The sequence below is a fragment of the Onychostruthus taczanowskii genome, unplaced genomic scaffold, assembly GCF_017590055.1.
Source record: "Onychostruthus taczanowskii isolate IOZ18803 unplaced genomic scaffold, ASM1759005v1 scaffold128, whole genome shotgun sequence".
Taxonomy (NCBI): domain Eukaryota; kingdom Metazoa; phylum Chordata; class Aves; order Passeriformes; family Passeridae; genus Onychostruthus; species Onychostruthus taczanowskii.
The window spans coordinates 837822-864827 of record NW_024498440.1 but is presented as its reverse complement, the minus strand read 5'-3'; the positions used below and the strand labels follow the sequence as shown (position 1 = coordinate 864827).

Below are 27006 nucleotides of genomic sequence, written 5' to 3'. Positions count from 1 at the left end.
GAGAGGTTTTCTTTTTCTTTTATTCCTTAAAGGGTAGACTCAGGGATATACAGATCACAAACCTTTATGGGTTTCTTCTTCTTGTTTTGTTTTGTTTAAAAAGTAATGGTTTAATGTTTGTTACTAAAAGGATTACCAATAACTTAAATTTTAATTTACTGGCAATGACTCTGGTACACCCTTCCCTTAAACCCAGCTGTGGTCACATAACTTCTATTTTAAGTACCTATTTTAAGAAGTGCTCTTTGAAATCAATGTCACCATTGAATAGGTAATATATTGGCTTCTTCTTCCTCAATTTTTCTTATTTACCAATTACCCTTACCAAGCCATGGTGATTCTAGCTTAATAATCATTTAAAGGTTATAAAGAATCAACCAGGATTCATTGTCACTGGGCCTCTCCACTGGAACAAAAAAAGAAAAGCACAAGATAAGATTTCTCATTTGACAAAACAAGGACGTTTTTTGTCTGCTTTGGGTTTATGTTTGCTGTATATGGTAAGTCCTCCACAGTTATCAATCTATGGACAAGCATAACTGGCACACATTAGACTCCAACTACCACATTCTCCCAAACATTACATCACAATGTTTTGTAATGTTCTAATGAACTAAATCTTGTTGCAGCAAAGTTTATCTATGCAAACTTTTAAGCTCTAGTTGTACTGTGCTCTCCTTTCAAAACTTTTATTTTATTCCCCCTCCCAATAAAACTGTGTTTATTTTTACATTAAAAGCATACTTAACACTTCCCAAAGTTACTGTTAGTTTTACAGCCAAATTCACCTTGCATTCACCCTACAAAACCAGGTGTTTTCATTAAATTGACTATATTGGTGTGTCAATATTTGGCCTCTAGTATTTCACACCTCCAGCAATAAACTAAATGAGCCAAAAGTATCCATACTTCCACCACATAAAGAGAACATTTATACAGGGATATGTATTCTATTATCGAATGTGCTAATCTTTCTTTTTTGGGATAAACCAAAACTGGATTCAGGCTGAAAGCTTTTGGCATTGATAACAAAACCTACTGTTCAATTGTAATAAATCCAGGCAGGAGAAGCAGAACTGTCCACTGAGGTGTTTTGTTACTTTATAAGAAAACAGACTATTAAAAGCAGAAGATGAAAACAGTTGTATTAATAATCTTCTTCCAAAGGATGGATAGGTACAGTGATTAAAGTGCTATCTTAGGGCCTTAATTACCTAGGTTCAAGTTTCTGTTCTATTTTCTTTATCTCTTTGAGACACAAAGCTACATGTCTTGTGTTCCCAAACCAATACAAATACCCAGATGCTCATGTTTCCCTGTCCTTGAAGATACTTTCAAAAGTTTTTTGTCTGTTTGTTGTTTTTGGTTTATTATAAGATTAACTACTTCTGATAGATACAGACTTGATCCAACTAAAATAAATTAATTACAAATGGGCAACACGTTAACATGATAATCAGTGATCCAATGTTTAAAAAAAACAAAACTAAACAAACAAAAAAATCCCCATAACTCTTCCTTGGAAAAGGTGAAGTTCTTGAAAACCATTTATTGGCTTTTTGGTAGTGTCAGGCAAAATATCTTCCATATGAAACATCTACTGGACAGAAAGTTACAGTTGTGTATTCTACATTTGAGCATAGTTATTAATATTAATAGAGCATAGCACCTAGAAATACAATTCAGTCTTAATGACTCAAGACATAAACTATTCTTTTTATATCTTTTCCCTCACACGAACCTATAATCCCAGTTTTCTGTCATTTACCATTGTCAGATCCATTCTGAAGGCCCTCATTAGGGCAAATGAGGGGATAAGTGCGCTGCAAAGTTGCACAGTACCAATTTGGCCTTACCTGAATGAAAAGTTCAGCTAAATCTGGTTACTTAACACTTTCAAAACAGAGCTACCTTCAGCAAGGTGCTGAAGATTTTAATTGCTCTACAGGAATGGGTTACTTACCTCATTAAAATCCCCAGGAACAATCAATTTTCTGATTAATTTCTTGATACATATTTGCTGCCTTCTGATAGTGAATTACCTTGTTGGTATACTTAACACAAGTCTTTTGAAACAGAAACAGACTGTTTTCTCCTGTCATTTTCTAGGACCTTACAGGGCTTGTCACTTACTTGTTTTTAAAGTGGACTACATTTCTGTAAATTATGTCAGCTCTTCAAAAGGTAATGCTTTTTTCCTATTATTTTAATTCACAGTTCTGATACACTAAAGCATCAGACACTGGGTTACAGCTGCCACAAGGGAGATCTGGGCGTTTTACCAATCTGACCATCCTCAACATCATTAGAAGGATGATGACACTTAACTGTCTGCTTCCCCAAACTCATACCACTTCCTTTCGTTTAGCCTTTGGTTTACTAGCACTGCTATGGAGTCTGATGAACCAAAAATAGTTTTTCCTGCATTGCAAAGTGCAGTCTGTCATTAGAAAAAAATGTAGTTCTCAAATTTGTTTGTAATAGATCTCTTCCACCCAGAACAAAGAAAGGAATATGAAGGGAAATGGTTTTCTAAACTGCAGCAATGAGATTAGAAAATCAGGTTCATACACTCTATGCATTTGAATGTAATGGCAATTATGGAGAACAAATATTACTAACCTCTGATGTGTATTCAACAGTCTATATCCCATCAAAAAGGTGAGTAGTTGTTTGTTTTGGGTATTTTGTACAGAAAAAAGTAGAGCTGGAGAGAAGAGGAATCTAAATATACTACCAAGAGTATGTACCAAGTATAGTACCAAAGTCTGGCTGGCTGAAATACATAATAGCAATCACAATTACTAGGTGCTTAACACTGAGCAAATACAGAGACTCATGTTGATAAGGGTAAAAGGATCTAAAGAAAAATGGATGGGGAGGAATCAGTAAAGAAAATACCGATCTGCATTCTGAAGGAGACACTAAGAATGAATAATTTGGCAAAAGTTCTTTCTCCAATGTTTTCTGCTAAGGCTAGGCATATATTGGTGTGTGAGAGAAAATGCACCTTTCTCCATACTGCACTGGATTCATAGATACATAATAGATTCAAAAAGATTGCGTATTTCAACTTCTCTATTAAAAATAAAATAACATATGTAAAAATAGTTTTTAAAAATCTGCTGAAATTGTATCCACAACCAGACTGTAAGTTGCTGCACTTACTGATGTATCAAACATTTATGATTAATAATAATCTCATGACTGAGTTAATGTGCTGCAGATTTCAGAGTGAGTGAAGTCTGTCCAGGTTAAGTGATTCACTCTACTGATTATTTTCCCTCAACATGAATTTGAGGAGATATGTTGCCTCTGGAATTAGTTATCAATAACTGGTACTACCTCCAGGCACAGCTGAGAGCTCAGAGCCATAAAGCAGCAGAGTACTGCACAAAAAAGAAGTACTGTAAACACTGCAGTGAGGTTTATTGAAGAAGTCTTGATTACTGTGACAGTAAACTCCTCTAACCACTGCCAGTACAGTGAAAAGTAGTTACAAAATTTATCGATTCCCGTTCAAACCAAATATGTATCTACCCTCACTCTTCATTTTTATTTTTCTTCATCACCCAGAAGAACACAATTTTTTGGTTTATCACAAACCTTCTGTCTGTTCTGTCCTCTAAGTCATTTGTCACACTCCTCAAGGTCACAAGGGAGTCTCAGCGGGAGAGCATGTGTGTTGATTGATTGGTACTATGATGCTTATGTCTACCCTGGCTGCTAAATGAGCTTCTTTCCCTTCTCCCCTTACTCTCTTTGCCTCCAAGCAACGACTTGATTGAGGTGAGGAAGGGGATGGAAGGAAGAGGGAGGGAACAACGTAAAAAAAATATATATCTCACCTATGAATTCAATTAAGAATGTTCATAAAGCAGTGTTTTGCTTTGTGATCAATCTATCTTGTGTCACTGTCAGAGACTTGTACCTTAATTTGGGCAGAGGCATTTCTAATAACTGTAAAAACCAGACCATAACGGTCACTAATAACTGACCATTTTCTGGCTAAAAAACCCCTCACATTTACCTTAAGAAAATAAGATACAAGAAGTTTGAGAAGAGTGAGAGAATAGAAGAGACAGAGACACACAGTGCACAGGAGAAAGAAAAAGAATGAGAATTCAAGAGCATAAATGAGAAAGGGAGTGAGAGTAAGAGAAATCATGCAAACAAGGGAAAGCAAGGGAGCAAGGGCAAGAAAGTGAGTATGCAAGGATAAGTAATAAAAGAGTGATAGCACACACAAGAGAGCACATGAAAGAGACAGACCACACCTGAGAAAATGTCAGAGGCAGTGAGCAGGCACAGGAGAGTGCAGTACTGCACATGATAAGTGTACAATAGGACAGAAGAATGTGAAAGAGAGACTGAGAGCTAGGAAAAGTGCAAGCAAGACTGGGGAAAATAAATGAGGAGAAACTAAACATGAAAATTCTCTTCCTGAAAAAAGACACAGAAAGATCCCCCTGTGGCTTACTAATACTTGCAATGTTGTTTAAGAAAAAAAGCCCACAAGTTGATGCACCTGTTAACTGCTCCCCTAATATATATGTATATATGAAAAGGAATTCTGTAATGGATACTGACTGTATCTAACATACTAGGTGAAAAGCTGTGCTTCTCTGTGCAACTCTCTTTCCTGTTCATCTCCTAGAAACTCATAAACATATAAACATGCCATCAAACAGATTGTATCTGCAACACTCAGGGATACCATTTTAATTTCAGAGAGAAGAAATCTGAAAGATTATGACCGCTGAAGGTATCAGTGGCTTGTGGATTATCATAATATCTCTAATAAAAAGTTCCTAGATTAAAACAAAACTCACTACCATAAAAATGCTAAATTAAAAAACCAAATTTCTTACTGATATACTTGCTCTTCATAAGTATATCTAATACCCTGTGTCTAGAGGAGTGTTCTGCTGTCCTTCGGTCACGACGCAGTAAAGAAACAACAGATGTTAGTGGTGAAAACAGAATGAGAGAAACTGTCATTCTCCTTTCACCTCACCGATTTGTCATTTTATGTCAGTATGAAAAGGTTAAAAATTCCCCAAAATTCCCAACCTCTCTCCTCTTTTTGTTACTGAGGTAATAATCCCATGCAGCAGGATTATTAAACATATTAACCCTTAAGGGCTTTTCTAAGTCAGCTCTTCATGACTGGCAGGTTGTATCCATCTTCTGGGCACGATTCTGCCTAAGCCTTAAGACAAGCATGAGAGGGATCTTAATTAAATTAAAATTCCCAAGTTTGTTCATTATCAAAAACATTGGCAGTTCACAAGAAACATTCTCTCTTAAGGATCTACCAATATTTTCCTAGGTTCTGTATAATGTAAATAAAAGTGAAAGATATCATTATCTCCTGAATTAGTCATTAACAAAAACAAGTCAGATTTTATGTCATTAATACAGCATAGCATGCAAAGGTACAGCTGAGCCATTGGTGAATAAACCACACAAAATTGCCTCGTATCAGATGCTGAAAATACATGGTAATAGAGAAGATACTGTTTTTCTGAAGGAAAAAAAAAAATATATAGCCACTGCAAAAATAGTTGTAAAATTAGTCCACTTTTTGTAAACTAGACTAGTAATATAAAGTTTAAAAAAAACTTCCTTGTATGAAACTACCAATTTTATGTGCAATGACAAGCTTACACAATTAAGATCACAGGAATAAAAGCGCATGCAAATCTTTAAAGCCTTCTTACTACTAAAGCTGAAAAATACATAGAAGGAGTTCCCAAATCTCAAACTGTGCAATGAACACTTAAATCAGTTATGAAAAGAAATTGATATATGATTTACTATTAAAACTCTTAAGCTGACTACCCAGTTACACAGAACAGATGTCAAAAACTGAGCACTTAAAAACCACTAATTGTATACAATTTTGAAAAGTATTGCTAGGACAAATAGAAATATAAAAGACTTGTTGAATTCTTCAAAATTTAAAAAACAAAACAAAAAGGTTCTTACCTTTTTGGTGGACAAAGCATGTAAACACTCACTTTTTAATTTTTTTAACTGAAAAAAATCACTCACAAAAAAATTGATTTTGCATTTGTCGTGAGACTTGTATAAAATCTAAGACCTCAGGTTGTGCAAGCACATCAAATATTTAGAAGACTATCTAAAGTTTTCACTAAAATAATTTGGATTACCTGACAAGTCAGGAGTGAAAATAAACAGAATGTCACCATAAGGCATTGCAAGCCTCTGTAAATGTAGTACAGGATACATTATGTACACTCAAATAAAAATTACAGGAACAGTCTGCAGTCCAACCATAAAAAAGAGCAAGGATTGATTGAGAATGTCCCCAACATATAAGTTAATATTTTCTAAGTGTTTTGGATTTTTTAATATAAGTATAAATCACTAAAATAATCCTTGTTATTTTTTTTGGGGGGGGAGGTTTGTTATATTTTCTTTTTATATTATTTGTTGTTTCTTCAGTGAAAGATAAACTGTTTTTCTGAAGGAGTACTAAATTTAAAAAAAAAAAAAAAAAAAAAAAAAAACAAAAAAAAAAAAAACAAAACACTGGTGAGGTGTGTAAGCATATGTGTGGTTTCTTTGCTATGACAATAGAAACATCTGCTTTGGGACATTTTTGGCTACCAACTGCAGTGTACTGTTAGCTACGTTGTCTGTATGTCAGTGGAGAAAAGAGAAGTCGCATATAATAAAACCCATAAGTAATCAGCAATAAAAAGAAAAAAACTTAAAAAGAATCAATTTGCAGGGACTTCCCAAATCTCAATGCTATCACAAACTAACCCACTCAGTTGTAAAATTATACCAGAAGCTTTCTACAAAGAAGTTTTCCAAAGCAATCTATCTCTCCTTCCCTTAGCCTAGGACAATATATTGCAAGCAAAATATTTATCTTAAACTTTCTGCTTCTATAAAACACAGAGAAAAATCAATTAATACTGTAATTTTTTTTTTAATGCTCAGTGTTACTGAAAGTGTTTAGACTGAGTTCTGGGGAGGGAAATGTTGCTGTTATCCCTATTTCACTTATTTATTTTGAAATGGTTTTTTTACCTCCTAAATGACATCAACATTTTTAAAATTGCAAACTTTAACCTTGGAAATAATTTTGCAATCTATTGACCCTCTAAAACTTTATTATAAACTGCTTGGTAAGTTCAAAACTGATAGCTTGCCATTACAAAAGGTCCAAAATAGGACCTCACTCTCACTCTCACTCTGTCTGTTAAAAACCAAACAACTGGAAGTAAAATTTAATGGGAGCTAACAAACGTACAACAGTGATAATGCCAATATCTTCTACATCCTCATCACCACACCTTTATCTTCTGTAGTGCATAGTTAACATTTAACCAAGTCAGACATTTCTTCCACACTGCCATTAGAGGACATATTCCAATCTCAAATAACTGCATATTTTAGCACATCAGAGTTCCTGCTTCAGCAAGGGTATTTGCTTTGAAAAACAGCAGGAGCATTTTCTCAAACTCTCTCATTCCCCACTTATAATCATTCAGAACAAACAGCAACTACTTTTTCTCAACTCCTTCCCTCAGCCAGGAAAGAGGCTTCACTTCTCTCCCTCCAAAGTCATTAGATCTATGGTACATCAATAAGTTATTCAGGCCCATGCTGCTCCCTACACTTGCACTTTTCAGACTTTCTGGAGAACATCCCCCATTAATATCCCTGGACATGCACACGATCTATAGAAAATCAGGATGGTTTGCCTCAGCCTGCACTAATTTCAAGAATGTACAGTTCCAGGTGCCTTACAAAGCCCTCATGGGGCAGTCCCTCCTCTCACTCTTCCCCTTGTTTAATACTTAAACTATGTTCCCATTTTATAAATTTCAATTCCCATCTTCTCTCCTCTCTATTCCAGTTGTTTATTATAGCTCTGGAGGGCTGCACTGCAAGATACCAGAGCTGCCACTTGTTCTAAATCCTCCTCCTCCTTCTCCACCTCCCACCCTCCCCCTCTGTGCTCAATTCACGCTGTGAACAGCTGCATCACAGCTGTCAGGGTGAATGGCAAAGATGTCCTTTTCCAATAAGACTGTGCCTGTGGCACACAGAGTTCCTTCGAACAGCTAATTAGCAGGAGAGAGTCCACGGCAAGGTTTGGTTCTGTCCATCAAGTCTGCTGCCAATGTCAACACCATCAGCTGAGCTGTCATGTTTGGTTCCTCATTTAGGGGACTGGCAAAGCCTCTTTTTATGGCTAAGGAAAGATGGTGGCATATGGACAGTAGAAAGTGGAGGGTCAGGCTCTGTCAGTGTTCAGTAAGAAGTGTTTCATAGAGCTAAAGTCTTTTCTCTGCATATATTTTGTCTCCTCCAGCTAGCTCTTCTACTAACAACTCACAATTCTGACAGAAAAACAAGCTATAAAAAGCAAAAGTGAGACAGACTCGTTTCTTCTTATTGTTGTAGAAATAGAAGCTAATACGCCTGTAACTGCCACTGTATTTGCAATAACAAGTTTGGAAAACCTTTCTTTAAAAGAACTCATTTCCCCAAAATTTTTATTCCTAATGAGTAACAACCAAGAGCATACAATTTCTTGTGGGGTTTGGTTGTTTCGATTCTTTTAAGTTCCAGAGCAAGACTTGCTAGGCATACACTGAGCACTGTAAGCACATATGATTAGCTGAAGTTAAACTTCAATCAAAATGACATTTGGACTTCAGGAGCATTTTTTTTTTTTTTTCTAAAGAAGATAAAAATGTAGACGGGAATAAGAAAGTAAATCTCTGATTAGGTGACTATAGAGCAAAAGGTTCTGGGATGCCTGTGGGGAGCTGCCGTATATAATTTCAATAGCTTTTAGACATCCAAGCTGCCAGAGCTAAAGCGCAATATTAAACTATGGCCATTATTGTGGGAAGGATGCTATCACACCAGGAAGATGCACTCTGAACCCAGCCATTATGCCAAATTTTAAAATACAGTGCATTTTATGACTGAAAAATAATTTATGTTGGAAGAGAACTGGGGCAATCATCTAGTCTAACCATTTAAAGCAGAAGCTAATTTGAGAGCAAGACCGGCTTTGTCTAGTTTAGTTAAGTTTGGGGAATTTCCATGGATGAAGAGTCTCCATTGCCAGTTTTAGCTTCATGCAGCTGAGTACAAAATGGCTCTTCTCTCAAATCACACCTGGGAAAAGACTGCCTGTGGCATGCAGAGTTCTTTCAAAGCCTGACTACCTGTGAAGTCTTTGTTCTTCACAAAGAACAGGCATGCTGTTGCCCAAGTTTATGTAAGGAAGGGACATCCTTATCACAGATTTCTGAAGAATATCACAAGACTATGTGTTTTCAGTGCAATATTTATTGAAAAAAAAATAATCCCAAGTATCAAAAGTACCAAGATCTTACTTCAACAGACTATATAATCTGCTTCTAAGAAGTTTTGCAGAAATTGCAGAATTTTTTTCAGCTGTTTTCCCCCATTTTGTTATTAATTGTATTTTTATTTCAAGTAAATATTTGAAAGAGGCAAATATCAGGTTTAGAATTAGTAGCCATGGAGCCCAGCTGTTACAATGAATAAGCTTCCAATTTATTTCTCTCTTTTTGTTTTTATTACTCAGTTTTAATTTGATCCTGGTACATGAAGAAAGAGCAACTACCTTTGTTTTCACTTGAATGATTTGCCCATCATAGTTTAAAATCAGCTCCTCAAGTGGCAATATAAAATGTAGGGCACAAGCACACAATTTTTAGCAAAAGAAAATTTGGCTACCTTAAACAGGGAAAAAAAAATCAGTATAGAACTATTAAAAAAATGGGGTTTATATCAAAAGACACAGATGCAGAAGCACTACCAATTAAAATGGTGCATTGACTGTATAACTGCAATTAATCATCAACAAAATTAACCTCAGCTCACACAATATTTTTTGTGATGTCATGCTTAAAGTAAAAAGAAAAAGAAAAAGTAGGCTACATTTCCTCATTTCCCTTGTTTGAGTCTTCTACTTTGTGGTGTCTCTGGGAAGCATGTTTCTGACAGATGGGATTTTTTATTTATTTTAAGTAAGAAGAAATAGCTACTTGAATGGAATCAATTAAATTGTATGTGTATTATTAAGAAGTAATTGGAATGGGGTTATCAACCATTTTCACAAAGGTACAGGCACATATTTAATTTCCTCAAAATCTGAGTTACATTTCCAGGTAAAATATGGAAACAAGTATTTCTTCACTTCAGTCACATTTTTACTCTTGATTTTAATTCTAATTTTTTTCTAAACTCCTTAATTTCAAACATGTCTCCCAGATATCTACAACCAGGAATTTCATGCTTGCCCTTTCTGACAAATTTATGAAGGTAAAGATTGAAATTGGCACTCATTAAAATCTCTTTCCATCAATCCTTCAAACTTTGAAAACTTTGATTTCCATCTGACATTGATTTTTGGATTTCATCCCTACAAGGAAGAAGTCTTATCAGAGACACTCATACAGTGCACACAAAATGACATGGTAAAACTGCTTCAGCTGAAGCATCAAACACAGTGACAGGAACAGATACTAGCATTGAAACACTGCTTAAGCTGACTTCCAGTGGCATTTTAATTAATATGGCAGCACTTGGGACAAGTTGAGTATTTTACCCAATGCTAGTTTTCACACTTTGAATTCAAAATGTTTGCCTAAAATGGACAGATATAAAATTATTCTATATTTAATCTTCTATTTCAAAATAGTTATCAAATAACATAATTTTAAAAGCTTTGTCAAAAACCTTATGATTGTTACTCAGTTATGCTCAGTTGTTACTTCATAAAAGTACATCAGAAAACAAATTAAGTGCATGCATTTTACCTCCCAGACAAAAATTAACAATTCAGATCTAGAGAAATATCATAGAAACAACAACCACTTTACTTCAGCTGTCAGCTGAAATCAGTGAAATGTAAAATAAGGTTTTGTATGCATGGAAAACATCTAAAAGCACAGGGAAAAAAACCTGTGCAAAAAACAAAACCAAAACAAAACAAAACAAAAAAAAATTTAAAAAAAAAAAAAAAAAAAAAAAAAAAAAGAAAAAAAACACCCCACCAGTCCTTTTCCATGTGTAAGTGCAAAATGGAAGTCCATCAGGAAATACAGAATACAAAGATAAGCTACAGCCCCTGAGCCAGAAATCACTTAGACCACAGATTTCAGGAGCAGAAAGCAGAGAAAAAGAAACCCTCACGCAAACAAAAATATGTGACATATACAAAATATGTTTGTCCTAAGCTGTGATAGAATAGGCTAGGAAATCTTGAACATACTATATTAGGACCATTCTTATGTATATTAATTGAATAATTGAAAGAAATGGGTACTGAGATTAATTAAATTATTTTAGTTAACTAAACTATTTAGTTAACTAGTGAAATTGTTGGATTTTCACCCACTCATTCACCCACTCAGTGGAAAAAATTGTTGTGATAGCGAGAAGTAAATAATTTATTCATTATATTTCTGGGGTTCTCCTAAATTCAGCAGAATGAGGCAGCAGCTAAGTAAGAAGCACCACAACAGTTTAAAATATCTGAAAATACAGATATTGTTGTGTCAAATGCCAGAAGACACAAGCTAAACCAAGAGACAATTACTGCAACACCAAAAAATGCAATTGTTTGGGAAAAAAAAAAAAAGGAAAGAGAAATTGCGAGGAATAAATATATCATATCCTCTGTGGACAAAACAGGGAAAGAAATGGAAGCTTTAGGAACAGCCATTAAAGAAAAAAAAAGTAAAAAAAGTAGTCCCACTTGAAGATTGTGAATAAATGGGAGTGAAATGGTATTTTTTTCCTCCATTTTCCAGCCAGTTCTACTCTGCACTCAAATTCCAGTTGCTCCCAGACATAAAGTGAACTCCATTAATTTTCCATCTGCTTCCACATGCAATTAAGCTTTCTGAAAATAAACATTTATGCATAAATCTGCAAGCATTTCTATTTTTGAACACTTGTGATTCACCCACTTACTACAGTGATGTGACCCCTAATTAAAAGTACATTCTTAGATAAAGAGCTGACCTCCTGACATTAAAAAAAATAAAAGAACTTCTGAAGCTCCCAGAATCTGAACCCTTTTGATTCTGGATTTTAATTTTATGAACTCCACACTTTGTCTAACTCACCCAATTATGCCCCCTCATAACAAACATTTATCTAGGTTATCATTTATCATTTATCTAACCTTACATAGAGCTCTGTCTCTGTTTATGATGGTCTGGTTTCAGTTCCTCTGAATTGTGTCTCCTCTTTCTTTCAATCATTAGACTTTATTTAGCCCCCGTCAACCACAGAAGAAATTCTTGCTCACAGAAAGATTCATTTTCTGTGTTGACACTGAGTAAAATTTGTGCTGGTCTCATGGAAAACCACATGTGCAGCTACCGAGGTCCCATCCTTTGAGAGAAATGAGATATGGCAAAACATTCACCCCAAGCTGGAAGTGCTCCACATATATCCATTTAGACACAGCCATTTACTTCACTGTCAATACTTCTGGGGTGATTTTTTTTTTCCAGAAAAAAATCTCTAAGTCATGTGTCTGAACAGCAATTCAAGAAGATGGAATGCAAAAGGAATTCTTAATTCAGACTAGTGAGAATTACTAATGGTCGTCATAATAATGGTCATCAATGTTTATCTGCTTGAGATAAATAAAGTTTTATTACAAAATTTGGGGTTTTTTCTAAGTTTTGGGTGTTTTTTTAAATTTTGGGACTTTTTTCAAAATAGAAGATGAATTCAAAGCTTTCTTTACAAATGAAAAATAAAAAACCCTCATGGAAGTAATTATTTTAGAAGAAAATAACAGTAATAACTGTTCACACTTTATTTGGAGGCATGGTGTTTAATGATATATTCAACAGTAAAGTAATGAGAAACTCAGTATTAAAAATGTTAAATGTTTTATCTGTAATTATTATTGCCTAGATGCCACACCAGCAAAAGGCAAATATCCTGTAACAGTTTTACTTCTCAAGAAAACATCAAAAGGTATATTAAATAGAAGAGCTTTATAACTTTGAGGAAGAAGAAAAATGAGAAAGGAAATACAATTTTTTACTGCTCCTTAATACAAAACTTACATTCTCCTACAGGTAGGACAGATTCCCTTAGAAATAATTTTTATCCTTTATTCACTGTACAAACAAGCATGTAAGAGAGGCAAATACCACCATCTATTAAAATAGGATCTCTGAGTATATTTCCATTAGTGGCAAAGCAGCAAACCCAGTTTGAAGGTTACTAATTCACACTTCAAGACATTACATTTTGTTTGTATGCTGTTCCATACTGGTTTTTATTTGAGCATGCAGTAAAAACTGTTGCCAAACAGAGTTTGCCAAGAACATTTATTGATGCAATAAAAGAAGAGGATAAAAGAACTGCACTAATGTCTTGCTATACAAAGGTAAAGAAATTCAAGGAAAAAAATGACTTCTGAAGGAGAGAGAAATTTTCACAAATTGTTCAGGGCAAGTGAGTGCATCGGCATGCGTGCCTCATAAGCTATATTTCAAGCTATATTTCATAAGATACACTTCAGGTTTGGGAGTCCACAGAAACAGAGATTTAAACTTTTCTTGAAATTGCAAACCACTGAGCATTTATTACAGTCACACTAATAAAACAGAAAGCACACACACAATAAGAAATCTTTTTCAGCTTCTTATCAATTACTGATATTTTTCTTTAACTTATTAAGTTTCTCCTTTTCTGTCTTAGACAAATGCACCTTCAGACAAAAAAAAAAAAAAAAAAGAGGTCTGAAGTGATATAGGAATCCAGAGAAATACAGATCATATTATTTTAAACATTACTGGATGAGACAACACATTCAGCTACATCCTTCCTGCTCTGTTTGTTCTGGAGGGAAGGAAAACAAGCAACAACCCCCTCTCCAAAGGGAGAGATGGGGATAGAGAAGAACCAAATGAACCAAACCCAGCACTGAAAGAGAAATCTATATTTTATCCATATTTACAATTTATATTCCCACTGTTCTGCCTAAGCTGTAGTCCCAGGTGCTACTACAGTCAGACCCCAAATATTGGGCAGTGATGGTAGTCAAACTAGCTAAGGACAGCTGTTAGACCAGTCTGCCAAATCTCCCAAAGGATGAGCGTGAGAATATTTCAGCCCACACTTAACACAACATTGCCATGGCTAAATTGGCATCTACTAGATCAGTAAAGTGTATACGTAGGCTGCAATCATACTGCTGGACTATACCATAAAATCAACCTGATATGTTGCTAGGGGTGTTGGGGCAGGTTTTTTCTTCTTCCTTCAACACAGGGAGAAATAGAAAAAGAACTGGTCTGTCTCTACTTTGTGCCACTCATACTCCTATTACAGCAGTGATAACAGGCAAGCCCACTTCTCAAATTAATCTACAATCTAGGGGCTTCTTAACTCATATTAGTCTAAAGGAATGTATATTTTCATCCCATTCTTTTGTTGTCATTGCCAAGATAACCAGGAGGATCTGTTTAGTCTTACAGTGCACAGTTAAGCATTAGTAAAGAATCCCAGATGCAGAGTTAAACTACTTTTGGACTTCTATGGGTAAATGAACTCTAAGAGCTCAAGTGAGTCCAGGAGAGTCAGAAGATAATATGTCAGCTAGTCAGATAATCTGATTATCACGTTTGTGCTGGAATTTTATATCTGCATGTTTCCAACCTTTTGTGCTTGAATAACTTTTGTGGACCAAGGAAGATGTATAAAGGAAACAAAACATCTTTTGTGGTAAGATCTGCTTATAAGCATAAAACACTGAAAATGCCAAATGATAGCTAAGGATGAACTACTCAATTAAATCAAAGCAAGTAAAAAAAAATATGAGTTAAATTCATCTCTATCTAGGTATCTTCTGAAATCCCACACCTGACAAAACACATTCTATTTACAATTGGACAATAGTGCTTGACACTGATGTTTGCCATGCTAAGTATAAAATTAAGAGGTGTGATACACCAATTTTAAATCTGAAGAAATAACAAGTAAGAATGTATTTTTCAACTTTATATATTAAGCAACCCATTTAATAAATAGTTTATCTTATATTAAAAAAAACCAAAAACCGAAGTTGAGGCACTCTCATCTTGTGTTAAGTAAGCAGTCTCTGACTAGAGTTGGGAAGGACCTAGAATTCAAGGATAAATCTTTAATCAAATGGAATGTCAATGTCAAAGAAAGGCAATCACAGTATTTGATGAGATGACTGAGTTGGATACTGTTGGCAAATCTGCTAATGTTGGAAGGTCTTAGGAAAGACCCATGTAGCACTTGTCAATAAAATGCATACTTTAGATATTTAAAATTCTTGTGTAAATGAAGACTATCCCATCCTGCCAATGACATTTACTCTGACCTCAGTGTGCTTGTGACACAACGTTCATGATGTAATGTGGATCTGACGTGGACATACTCAGTGTTTTTTCTGTCAGAGCATTCTGAAAATCAGATTGCTGAGCTAAACAGAAAAAGAAAACCCAAAAACTTAATAAAATTGAAAAGCACTATGAAGACTTTAGAAGAAATTTCCAACACTGGAATCTAATAAGACTTTCCAAGTTTAAGAAGTTCTTTGAACTGCTTGACTGAAAAGCAGTATTTCTGCAGCATCTTTTCAGGACCATTTTACTTCATGGCATCAATGTTAAAGCTTTTTCTCCTTGTCTAATTTTGTATAACTAATATTAATAAATTAATAGCCTATAGAAAGCACAGTAAAATAACACCAAAAAAGGGACTGAAAAACATGCTGAAAATGGCAACAAAATTAATGAGGATACAGCAACATAAAAGAGAACCCTTGAAGTGATCAAGGAGAAAGTCACTGACACAAACATGAAGACTCCCTAGAAACATACCTCATAATGTCTCTTTCCAGTCTTCTGCAAATGAGAAATTATCACATAAGGATTTCATGCACAGTTGTGAGAAGAATACTGTCAACTTTGCTAGGCTGATTTGCACCGAATTTGACTGCCAAATGATTGTGAGAAGCTAGTCAGCTAGTCACAGCTCAAGGTGATTATCCATAACGAGCTTCACTGCAAAAAAAATACCATCAAGTGCTCCAGACAGAGCAAGCCATGGAAATCACTGAAAATATCTGTAAGTCTGAAAGTCCGATGATTTTACATGGGAAAGCTGAATGGCTCATAGAAACTCAATGCTAGACTATGGGTCTCTGTTAGAGCTCTGCTTAGTGCTGCTTTACTCTACACTGACTATACATGAAGTCTTCACTGACAGCTTTCTAGGAAATTGTGTGCCTTGCAAGCAGTTCAATTAGATTACTGTTGCTTACCATATACACTGCTGTATGTTACAGTTCTTAAGCTAATACAAAACGTCACTGCCCAAGAGAATAAGTGAATAGTTAAATGCAAGTATCTCACATATTCTGTTCCTTCCTGTTTCTATATTCATGGAAAGACAAGGCTTTGCTCCCCATCCAAAGACTATCAATATATCATGACCTATTTACATCAGTTACTGACCCCTGTTCAGATGACAGCAGTCTTAAATCCCGAAAAATAATATGAATCATAAAAAGAAATAATATGTATTTGGGTCATGGACTGACACAATGAGGCTGCAAGCAGGGCACAAGACCAAGAAGGGAGCTGCAGTTTTGACCTTAGATTGGTCCAAATTATTGACAGAGCAGAACTCGGCATACATCAACAGAAGTGTGTCACATCATTACAGAGAACAGTGTTAGGACTTACATCCTCCTCACATTTTATAAACATTTCTTCTCTGCTAACAAGTGCAACAAGAAGACTGGAGACTGAAAGAAAGGACACTATAAAAATCCTTGTTCATTCAGAATGATTGAATGAGTCCTTGCCAGACTCAGATCAAACTTCTCCCAAAATGGCATCTCGAACCCCAGTCCACCTACTTATTAACTAAGTCTTTAGGGATTTTTCATAATTTTTTCTTATGGTAGGAAATATTCAATGATGGATACATAGGGTAAGAAAATTCCATAATGAAAAATATACTAAAAAATTATTTACCAACTTCAGTCCAGTATTTCTTTGCATCAAAGGTCACTGAATAGGACCCCTACATTCTACTTTCTTGACAGCAAATAGTGTAATTTTGCAGCAGTATTGTAAAAATCTAAATGTTTTCTTTTGAAATACTGCTGCTTTTCTATCTTGTGAGAGAGACAGAATGAATTCAGAGGTCTCAGTTGTTCGAGTAAGCTCACTTGCCTCCTATAGCTGCTCATTTTCCTGAAGAGCATGCAATTTCTTTGAAGGATCTGCTAAATTGTAACAAACAGTATTTGTGAAAAGTCACAATAAAACATGAGATTTTAAAAATGCCATTAAGATAGTCCTTGGAACTTGTCAGATCCCACACAATTCATTCCCCCATCTAATGATGCATGATATTTGGCACACAGTGTACTTATGCTTTTTGTTTGTAAAAAAAGGACAGTTTTTCCTCCTGTGTTTCTGACCTTTGTTCTTATTATCAAATACTCTTTCCAATTGCACTGCATTATGCAAAACTATCCCTTGTGAGTAACATCAGAAGGATTTTGTCCATCTCCTGGATTGAGATATTTTAGTTTCTGCAGTCAGCTTGTGTTTCCAAACTCTACTTAAAGAAGAAAAGACCAGATTAAAAAAACAGTTCAAGACCAGGAATAAAATTACATACTTCTATATTTTATATCTCAGGATTAGCTATGGTATCTAATCAGTTATTAAATATAGCCTAACACAGAAAACAGCTTCTCTAGAGAAGGTCAGAGATTTCCTTCTCCATACTGGAACTCAGCACTTGTAGGTGAAAAAGGTGTTGATAAGTGACTGAAAAAAGGTAGGATAGCTTGAACTTCATTGTACTTTATGATCCTTGCTACCACTTTTCTGCAAGGCTTATCCAGCTTGAAATATCATTGTTATTTTAAGATCACTAATTAGTTCCCTTATAAAAAAGTCACTCAATCCAGGAAGGCATTTCTTTCATTTTAATTACATAATGACTATTTTCAGTGATTGGCAAAAGTTCTTCCAAACGCTATATTCAATCTGTATTCAATCAGGGACAATCTGTGCTGCCTACATAGCGTTACCTCATCTCACTAGCTTTTACAGCAGCTACACACTATCTATTGAGATTTTAGGATGTAATTTCCTATGAATGACAGAAGCTGATAACAATCCCAGTCATGAAATTGAGAACGATATTCACTTGCTTTTTAGAATATTGAAAATATATGCCACATAAATTACACAAATAATTGAGTATTTTTGTTTAAGAAGCACTCAATGTCTGTATCCTGCTGGAAAGCAATAGCAGTGTACATTGTTATTTAGCTGCACCATCTACCCTTCCTACAAGATCAACATTGTTCACAAAAGATCAATAGAACCATTATAAAATGTGTTTTCTATAATTAAGGAGGCAGGAGTCTTATATTTATACTGCAGGATGCATTAAAATACCAACAGACATCAGGACTGAGTTAGCACTCTCTCAACTACAACAGTTATTCCTCACTAAGCCATGTTTTACTTATTTATTTGCTTCAATTTCTACTCCCTCATTAAGAACCCCATGCTCTAAATTTAAAAGCCCTGCAGGAAATACATTTTTTAACATCCTTTAGTGAGGAAAGAGTATAAAGAACATGGATTGGAAGGAATAGGTAAGGACTATACTTCAAGTTCCTTAGAACACAAAGTGGGAAATTTCTTCAAAACTAAATAGATATCAAAATAGAGGGGTCTGTGGGAGGAGGAAGGTAATCAAACAACAATTTGCTTATGCTTAGATAAAAGTGCACCTACACACATCCCATACATATATATTTATGTAGCTTTATATCTGAAAAGGATATTACTACCATCAGTAGCCATTTTACTCCTGCAAAGCATTTACCTGACTTTTATATTTTTATGGTGTTGAAACCTTAAGATAGAAAACTGTGATTTCCATTTTGCTTATTCAACATCTTGTGCCAATAATAATTCTGACAGTGTTCTCAAAAAATGTGTATATCAGGAAAAGGATGCTAATTCTTATCCGCTGTGCCTCATTCACACTCAGTCAAGTTTGGTACAAGTTAAATACTACTGAAATATATCTCAACCAATCTGAATAAGCACTTAGTCATTAAAAGCGTACCAAGACTGTTGGACCACAGCAGCAAATAAATAAATGCAACTAAACTTGTATCATTGCAAAGATCACAGGATAATAATACACCAAGAAGAAGAACATTTACAAAGTCGTAATTTATTTTTATATCATATATTAGTAGTGTTAAGTATCACAGAATCATAGAATGGCTTGAGTTGGAAGGGACCTTAAAGCTCATGTAGCTTTAAACTCCCTGCCATGGGCAGGGACGCCTTCCACTAGACCAAACTGTTCCTTAAGAGCTCCTTCAAATGCAGCTTCAAAAATCTCTAGGGATGGGACAACCCCAGCTCCTTGGGGCAACCAGTTTCAATGCTTCACCACCCTCTCATTTTTCAGTTTAAAATTGCTTATAGTCCTGTCACTAAGCAGAGTTGTAAAAAGTCCCTCCTTATCTTTCTTCTAGTCTCCTTTCAGGTACTGGAAGGCTGCAATTAGACCACCTTAAAGCCTTCTCTTCTCCAGGCTGAGCAACCCCGTCTCTCTCAGCCTCTCCTCGCAGGAGAGCTGCTCCATCCTTCTAATCTTCTTGGTGGCCCCTCCTCTGGACTCATTCCAGGGGTTTCATAACCTTCCTAGACTGGGGAACCCCAGCAGAGGGTTAGAATCACATCCCTCACTCTGCTGGCCACACAACCATATATAGCTGTACACACCTATATAGTTGTACAATACTGTATTATTCCAATGTAGAAAAAGGCATTTTACAAGAGATGAAAGCAGAACAAGTCACAACAGGAGCAATTTAGAAGCACTTCTAGGGCATAGAGGGCTGGTATTAGGAGAGCAAAACCCACGTAAAACTGATACTTGCAAGGAACATATGAACAAGAAGAATTTCTGTTGCGGTGCGGGTAGTAAAGGAGTGAACAACGAAAATGTTGTACTGCTACTGAATAGTGCAGGCATCTTAGTGACAGCAGGCACAAGCAAGGCTGAGGTGCTGAATGCTCTCTTTGCCCGAGTCTTCACTGACAAGGGCTTCCAGGTCTCTGTGAAGAAGGATGATGTTCACAGTGGAAAGCAACTACCAGCAGTGGATAAGGATCGAATCAGGGATATATGTCATGTTAAGAATAACTCTCTTCCTTTAATTCTGAAACTGTGACACTAAAACTAACTTGAGACATAAAGATACCAAATAATGATAACATTTTTTTCTGCTGCAAGTTTTATTCCAGTTACAGTACATTTAGAACACTTTGGCTCCATGGCATATGTTCATAATTAAATATACCTAAAAATATCAGGGAAAATTAATTTAAACCAGATTAATTTTAAATACTTGTTTAAAAGTGAATTGTGAAACAGAAAAAAAATAAATTAATATTCCTTGACAATACTTAAATTAGAACCGAAGTTTAACAGTGTATTTGTTGCACATGTAACAGCCAACATACTGCAGAAACATAAAATAAATCACTCTTCAGTTACCCATTCAAAATACGGGTTTGCAAATAATACACTAAATGTACAATTACAATGGAATTGTTGGTCATTTATTTAAGAACTGAAGAACTTTTTGAAAGTAACACAGCAGGTTCCTAGTAAATGATCTGCAATATGCAAGCCAGACTAGTTGAGCTAAAATCCAACAAAGCATTAAGGATGCCAAGGGAAAAAAATGAAGAATAAAAGAAGCAATTGCAGAATGGTAAGCAAAACCACACATTTAGGAAAGTCAATCTTGTATTTCAAAGCCCAACTGCAGAGATTACTCACATTCCACTATTGTCCATTTTTCCATCATACAATATTCAAACTACAATTTTAAGTCACTATTCACAAAGCAGAAGGAATGCAGAAACATTTTGGTATGCATCACATTTTTCAGATATTCTCTGCCTGTTTCTCAGGTTTCAATGGTTCATAACCATTGTATTTGAATTTTATACCCTTGTTCCATCCAAGTTGCCACGGGTATGCATTTAAAAACAATTCTCATCAAAACATACTTTGGACAGTAATGGGCTCTGCCTTGCTACTTCCTCACCTACATTTATTTCCTTGCCCAAATTTTATTTCATAGAAGGAATATGCAATGAAAGGTTTCAAATGGTAATAGCATAACAGCTCTACATATCTGCGTTACAGATCACTGTGATTTCCTTGATATTATGCTTAAAATAAATTAATGCAAGAAATGTAGGCAACTTTACAACCAGATGAATACAAATGCCATTTTAGTCCAAATAATGTGTTAGGAAGGATACATCATATATATTAATTGATAACTAAAGGATTTAATTCCATTTGCTGATAAATAGATTAACTCTATTAAAGAATTAAAGTGTTTTGTTAGTGAACATACTATTTGTATCACACAATTTTATAAACTTAGATTTACTACAGAATTAACTCCTTTTAGATATTTAATATGACATATGACCTTATCACAGTGCTAACATACCCCAGCATGCTGTGCAGCCTATTCCCACGGAAATTTATTTCTGAAACAGGTGAAGTACGACACTGATACTGAGATCTGATTAAAATAAGTGATTGCCTATCTAAATATGGAAACTAGCTGTATTTTAGCTCAGAGTTCAAATTTACCTCTTGCTAAATAAAACTGTAATATCTTTTTAAGCACCTCACACAATCTACAAGCAGATGCATTTCAGCAGCTGTAACAGATGTGACTGGAAATGTAAAAAACAGTTCAATTTTTTCATTGCATATGTTTACAAATTTGTGGAAAAAGAAAGTTAACAGAAATATGATTTATTTTTGTAGATTTTAATAATGTATTAGAGTCTTATAGTTAGGGATATTCTGAGCACACACACACAAAAAAACCCCAGTTCATTATCTGCACAAATACATGTGCACACAAGTGTTCATTTTAGACATAGAGCATACTTCATTTGAACCTTAGGATAGTGAATGTGACCAGAATGCAGGTGACATTCTGAAGTAAGTTGATTCCCAAACCTTCACTATGTAAGATAAGAATATAAAGAACATTAAAATCATCTTTGTATACCATCTTAAGCTTTCTTTTCTGTGAACTTGGCACCACAAACATTTGCAAACTTCAAGGGGTGAAAAGACAATAAATATGAAGACAGGAAGAAATTCAGTATGACTAAAAAGCTTGAGGGTTTCTTTACTAAGATTAGTGTTCTTTCCTTCATTTTAAATCCACAAAAATCTAGCTCACCATGAAATCTTAAAATCTATGAAGTTCAAAAGAGTACCAAAGCCAAGGTCTATTCCTTCAAGAACAAACAAAATCCATCTATAAAATGGAGGGAAAAACGTTGCAGGAGGATCAAACCACAGCAATCTTTCAGGCAAGATCCTTATCTTGATACAGGTACAGTCTAATTCCAGCCATGAACTCATAATTGACATTCAATATGTATTTGTTCAGAGCACAATTTTACTTTTCCTGTTCTGCTGATGGAAAACATCAAATTCATCAAATCGTTGATAATCTTAGAGATTTCACTTCACTGCTATTAATGATCTGGTAATCATCAAGAGAAAAAATAATTAGTGTCAAGATTCAAAATCACATGCATTATATGAAAATATTAGTTATTCCACGGGCAGAAATCAACAGCCTTTGACTTATACCACATGTGAGCCACCTAATCTCAAAGTCAAAGTACCAAAACACATTTGGAGAAAACAGTTTATTTTTCCCAAAAAGTAATTCCAATCTGTTTACTGGATTTTTTGTTTGTTTTGCTTTGTTTGATTCAGAAGAACTGAGGAAGTTGCGCAATGGATTTATCTTTCACTGAACCAGAATCAAGAACCGATAGTGTTGCATAACACAAAACTCCCCCTTATCCTCCCATGGAGCATGAGGGGGAGTTTTGGGTGAGGAGTGAATTCAGAATTATGTCCTCAGGCTTTACTCACCCCTTATTTGGAGCTCCAGTGTAATTGTGACTGACTTAAAAAAGGCCAAAAACCTGCTCCTGCAGCAGTCCTTTGACTATAGAGTTTCTTATTCATGCTCTTCAAAATCATATTAATGCCAGTATATTTTCAAAGGGAGACTGAAATCTTCCTTCAATTCCACCATTCATAGGGTCCTCTCACATGACCCTGTTCAGTTCTCTTTTAAAAAGAGCAGTAATGGCTGGACTATGGCTTTGATCCTGTCACCATTTTTTTTTTATATTCTAGCAGTTCAGAATTGATATAGTTTCAGGGGCTGCTTTGAGAGTCTTTTTGTAGTCAGGAGCTCAATAATTCCTGCATTTAGGTTGCAGGAGGATCAAACCACAGCAATCTTTCAGGCAAGATCCTTATCTTGATACAGGTACAGTCTAATTCCAGCCATGAACTCATAATAAACTCCAATACTTTGTCTTTCATCTAATTCTCCTATAAAAGCTTCGTATCTCTTAAGGAGCATATCCTAAATATATGTGAGCCACAGTTCTTTTCATGTTTACTGAAAACTGATCTCACAAGCTTGGAGAGGGGGATTTCTGAATAAGAGATATATTGTATGGGGAAGAATCTATAAACTCAGTCACAGAGGAGAAAAAAATTCTCTTTGAAATCCTTTCTTTGTTTTAGGCACAAAACCTGTACAACCTCTGCACAGCAATTTTTAGAGTTTATTCTTTAAATCCAAGGTCATGTAGCCATAGCAGCTAGTTCATGCTCAGAGGGGAGGTAATCATCCTCTGTTCTTCTCAGCAAGTGCTTTTTGCTGAGGTCAAAGAAATGGAGCAATGTAACACTAGAATCCATTACAAATTAGCATAATGTCACCACCTCTCTCTGTGACATTTAAAATGAGCACAGATGAAGGACAGTGTGGAAAACAATGCAATTGCAAGTGCCTGGATCCAACAGTAGCTCTGGAAAAGAACAAGGAACTGGAATTGTCTGTAATCAATCCTTTAAAAAACTCCAGCATTGCTGTCTTTCTCTGACATATCATTAAAAAATAAATAAAAACAAAAACAAACAAACAAACCATCAAAGCCCATCAATTCCAGTCAGACACTGACTTTTGAAGGCAGAAATCTGAATGAAACATTACCACACGTTTTCATCATGTTCAAGTACAAAAAGAGAAAATAGACATAAAGGTGAGAAGAGCACCGTCTCAGTGCCACAATACAACACCACTGTGAGGCAATCTGTGAAGATGAGACCTATCTCTGCCTATACACTGACATCTAATCAGACTTTAACACTTCTGAAAATATGAAAAAGAGGGCACAAAACATAAAGAAACAGGAAAGGAAACATACAAACTACAGAAAAATGTATTGCCTTTTCTTATACAGTCCAGTACCAATTTCACAGTATTTTTTTTTAATTAACTATGCCCAAAATTATGGGGAAGGACCAGAAATACAGGACAAAGTGAGAAACCACTCAGCTCCTTTTCAGTAAAAATTGGCTACTTCCATTTCATCCTACATGTCCTAAGCTTTCTGGGGAAAAACAAAACAAAACAAAACAAAACAAAACAAAACAAAAACCAAGTGGAAGTACCTTAAAACTTGTATCTTAAAATATTCTGAAAACATTTTAACTTTTATGTCTTTTCTGAATCATGATAGCTAATTAGTTATTTGATTATCATAATCAGGAACACTAATCATTGCAGTCTTGATGAAAATTCAGTGATTATCCCAAGAGGGTTACGGTCCAGTAAATGTGTTGACAGGCTATTTGCTATTGTAACAGCAATGCATGATGATAACATATAGCAGAAAACAAAAGACAAATACAGATTAATACTATCCATAGTACTTCAACACAAGAGAAAATGTAAAGTGACCTCCAGGTCAAATTACCTGCTTCCTAATCAAGTAAAATTCCTTGTAACATCGGCTTTGCATTCAGAAGACTATAGTCTCCTAGTGAATGAAAATACAAATCCTACTAAAATAGCCAGCAGCCAGTGCCAAGCCACATCAAGATATCTCCCTAAAACTACCTCATACTTCCTTGAAAAAAAATTAATCTATTTTATTTTGTAGAAGTATAATCAAAATATTGCAAGTGAAAATAAAATGCATGAACAGCATCTCTTCCCTTCATAAAATTTTCCCTCTAAATCCTTCAAACACCTAAAAAACTATTTATTCTATACAATCACTATTATGTATCTTTACCTCTATATTAAAGTAACCTCCCTTTTGAGAAATACTTAGCAGTATCAGACCTTTTCTTGTGAAAATAACAACTGAAAAATGACATTTGCTAAACCACTTTTCCCCAAGAAGTTGCAGTTTGCTGGCCCACTTGAGAATTTATTTTTAACCCCATTCCTTCAGCCTATAATTTCTTTTTTCTACTTTCAATTTAACAAGCTGCAAGTGGAACTGTTCAGAGATGAAATAGTCATTGAGTAGCTTTAAAATACTAAATTACTATTATCTACTCCATGAGTTGGAACCCTTTTCTCTGTTTCACATTTGTGCCTTTTTATTTTTATTATTTTCAGCAGGTAATATTAAATGTCACCCAAGCTCTACAAATACCAATGCCATTACTTTTTTTTTTTTTTTTTTTTTTTTTTTTTTTTGTCTCCTTCCCCTTCAAGGCTATCAGCTGCCAGAATTGTTGCTGTCAAAACTGGCAGCTGGGAACTTTTCCCATACTTGCCAAAGAGTTGATTTGAGATATGCAAATAACACTTCTCCAAAAATTGTCCAGTGGGTCCCAAGAGGCACAACTGAGGTTAGATACTTCCTTTACAACTCTGTGAAGACACCGTATCTTCCGATCTCCCAGAAATAGAAAACAAGGATTCAAGACAAAGAAATGTCATTTTCACAATGACTTTGCATAGAGTAGCTGTCTGTCACTCTACAGTGTAAATGTATATGGCTTCCATTGTCACAGTACCCAAGAAATCGAAATACTTCATGTACATATACTCTCTCCACAACTACTGAAAAGAAAGAGAGTATTGTTGTATTTGAAACATAAGGAAGCAAGGCACAAAAATGCTAAATAAACTTTGTACAATAAACATAAATGTTATGGATTCATATTAATGAATGGGAAATGAGATCTTGTAGAACATCTACTTCAGCTACAGAAAATAAAGGAAAGCAATTATACTGGACTCATTTGTCAGACATTTGGCAAATTTGAAGAAAACTCCAGAAAACAAAATACATGCAAATAGTTTATTGCAGAGATTTACTGCCTGATAAGCTTTTATGTTTTTTAACCTAAACTTAATCTGTAGATTAACCCCATTTATTCTTCCTCTTCACTAGGTGGACAAGAAAAGCAGTATCATCATCCTGCTTGCAACAAATTTGTGCATAATAGAGACACCATATTTTTTTGAGTCTTCCTTTTTGTAAATTAAATAAAACAAATTCTATCAATATATTTTACAGGTCATGGCTTCCAAATCCCTCATCATTCTTACTCTTTTCTTTTGGACTTCCTCTAGCCTCCTCAACTCTTCTTTAAAATGTGATGACCAAAACTACACAGCATACTAGATATGACCTCAGAAGCACTGACTTGAATAATTGTTTTTCAAATCTTGCACACAGTAAACCTGTTCATATATTCTACAGGATCACATTGTTAATTCATGTTTCATTTCTGACTGACTATAACCTGATTAGCCAGGTATTTTCACCTTGGGGCATTTAATTTCTCCTTTCTGAGTGTAACAGTTCCCACAAATCTTGAACAAATATCAGCTCATCACTTTGAAGATGTCTTCCAAACTTTTGATTGCCAATCCCCAACAAGCCCTCTGTACATTGTTAAAACTTTGATTTTTATCTGCAGCTTTTACAAGGATACATTAGTCTATCATCAACATCATTA

At 35.1% G+C, this 27006-nt stretch overlaps 1 protein-coding gene across 5 annotated transcripts in view; it reads right to left on the bottom strand.

The window, feature by feature from the left end:
- Positions 1-27006, bottom strand: part of PCDH9 (protocadherin 9) — a 671733-nt gene that overhangs the window by 398477 nt on the left and 246250 nt on the right. For 2 of the 5 annotated variants that reach the window (XM_041396272.1, XM_041396273.1), the window contains one exon: positions 4605-4625. The exons of the other annotated variants lie outside the window; for them this stretch is intronic. In XM_041396272.1, the coding sequence (XP_041252206.1) occupies positions 4605-4625 (21 nt within the window). The remainder of the gene's footprint in view (positions 1-4604; positions 4626-27006) is intronic. 5 annotated transcript variants of the gene reach the window in all.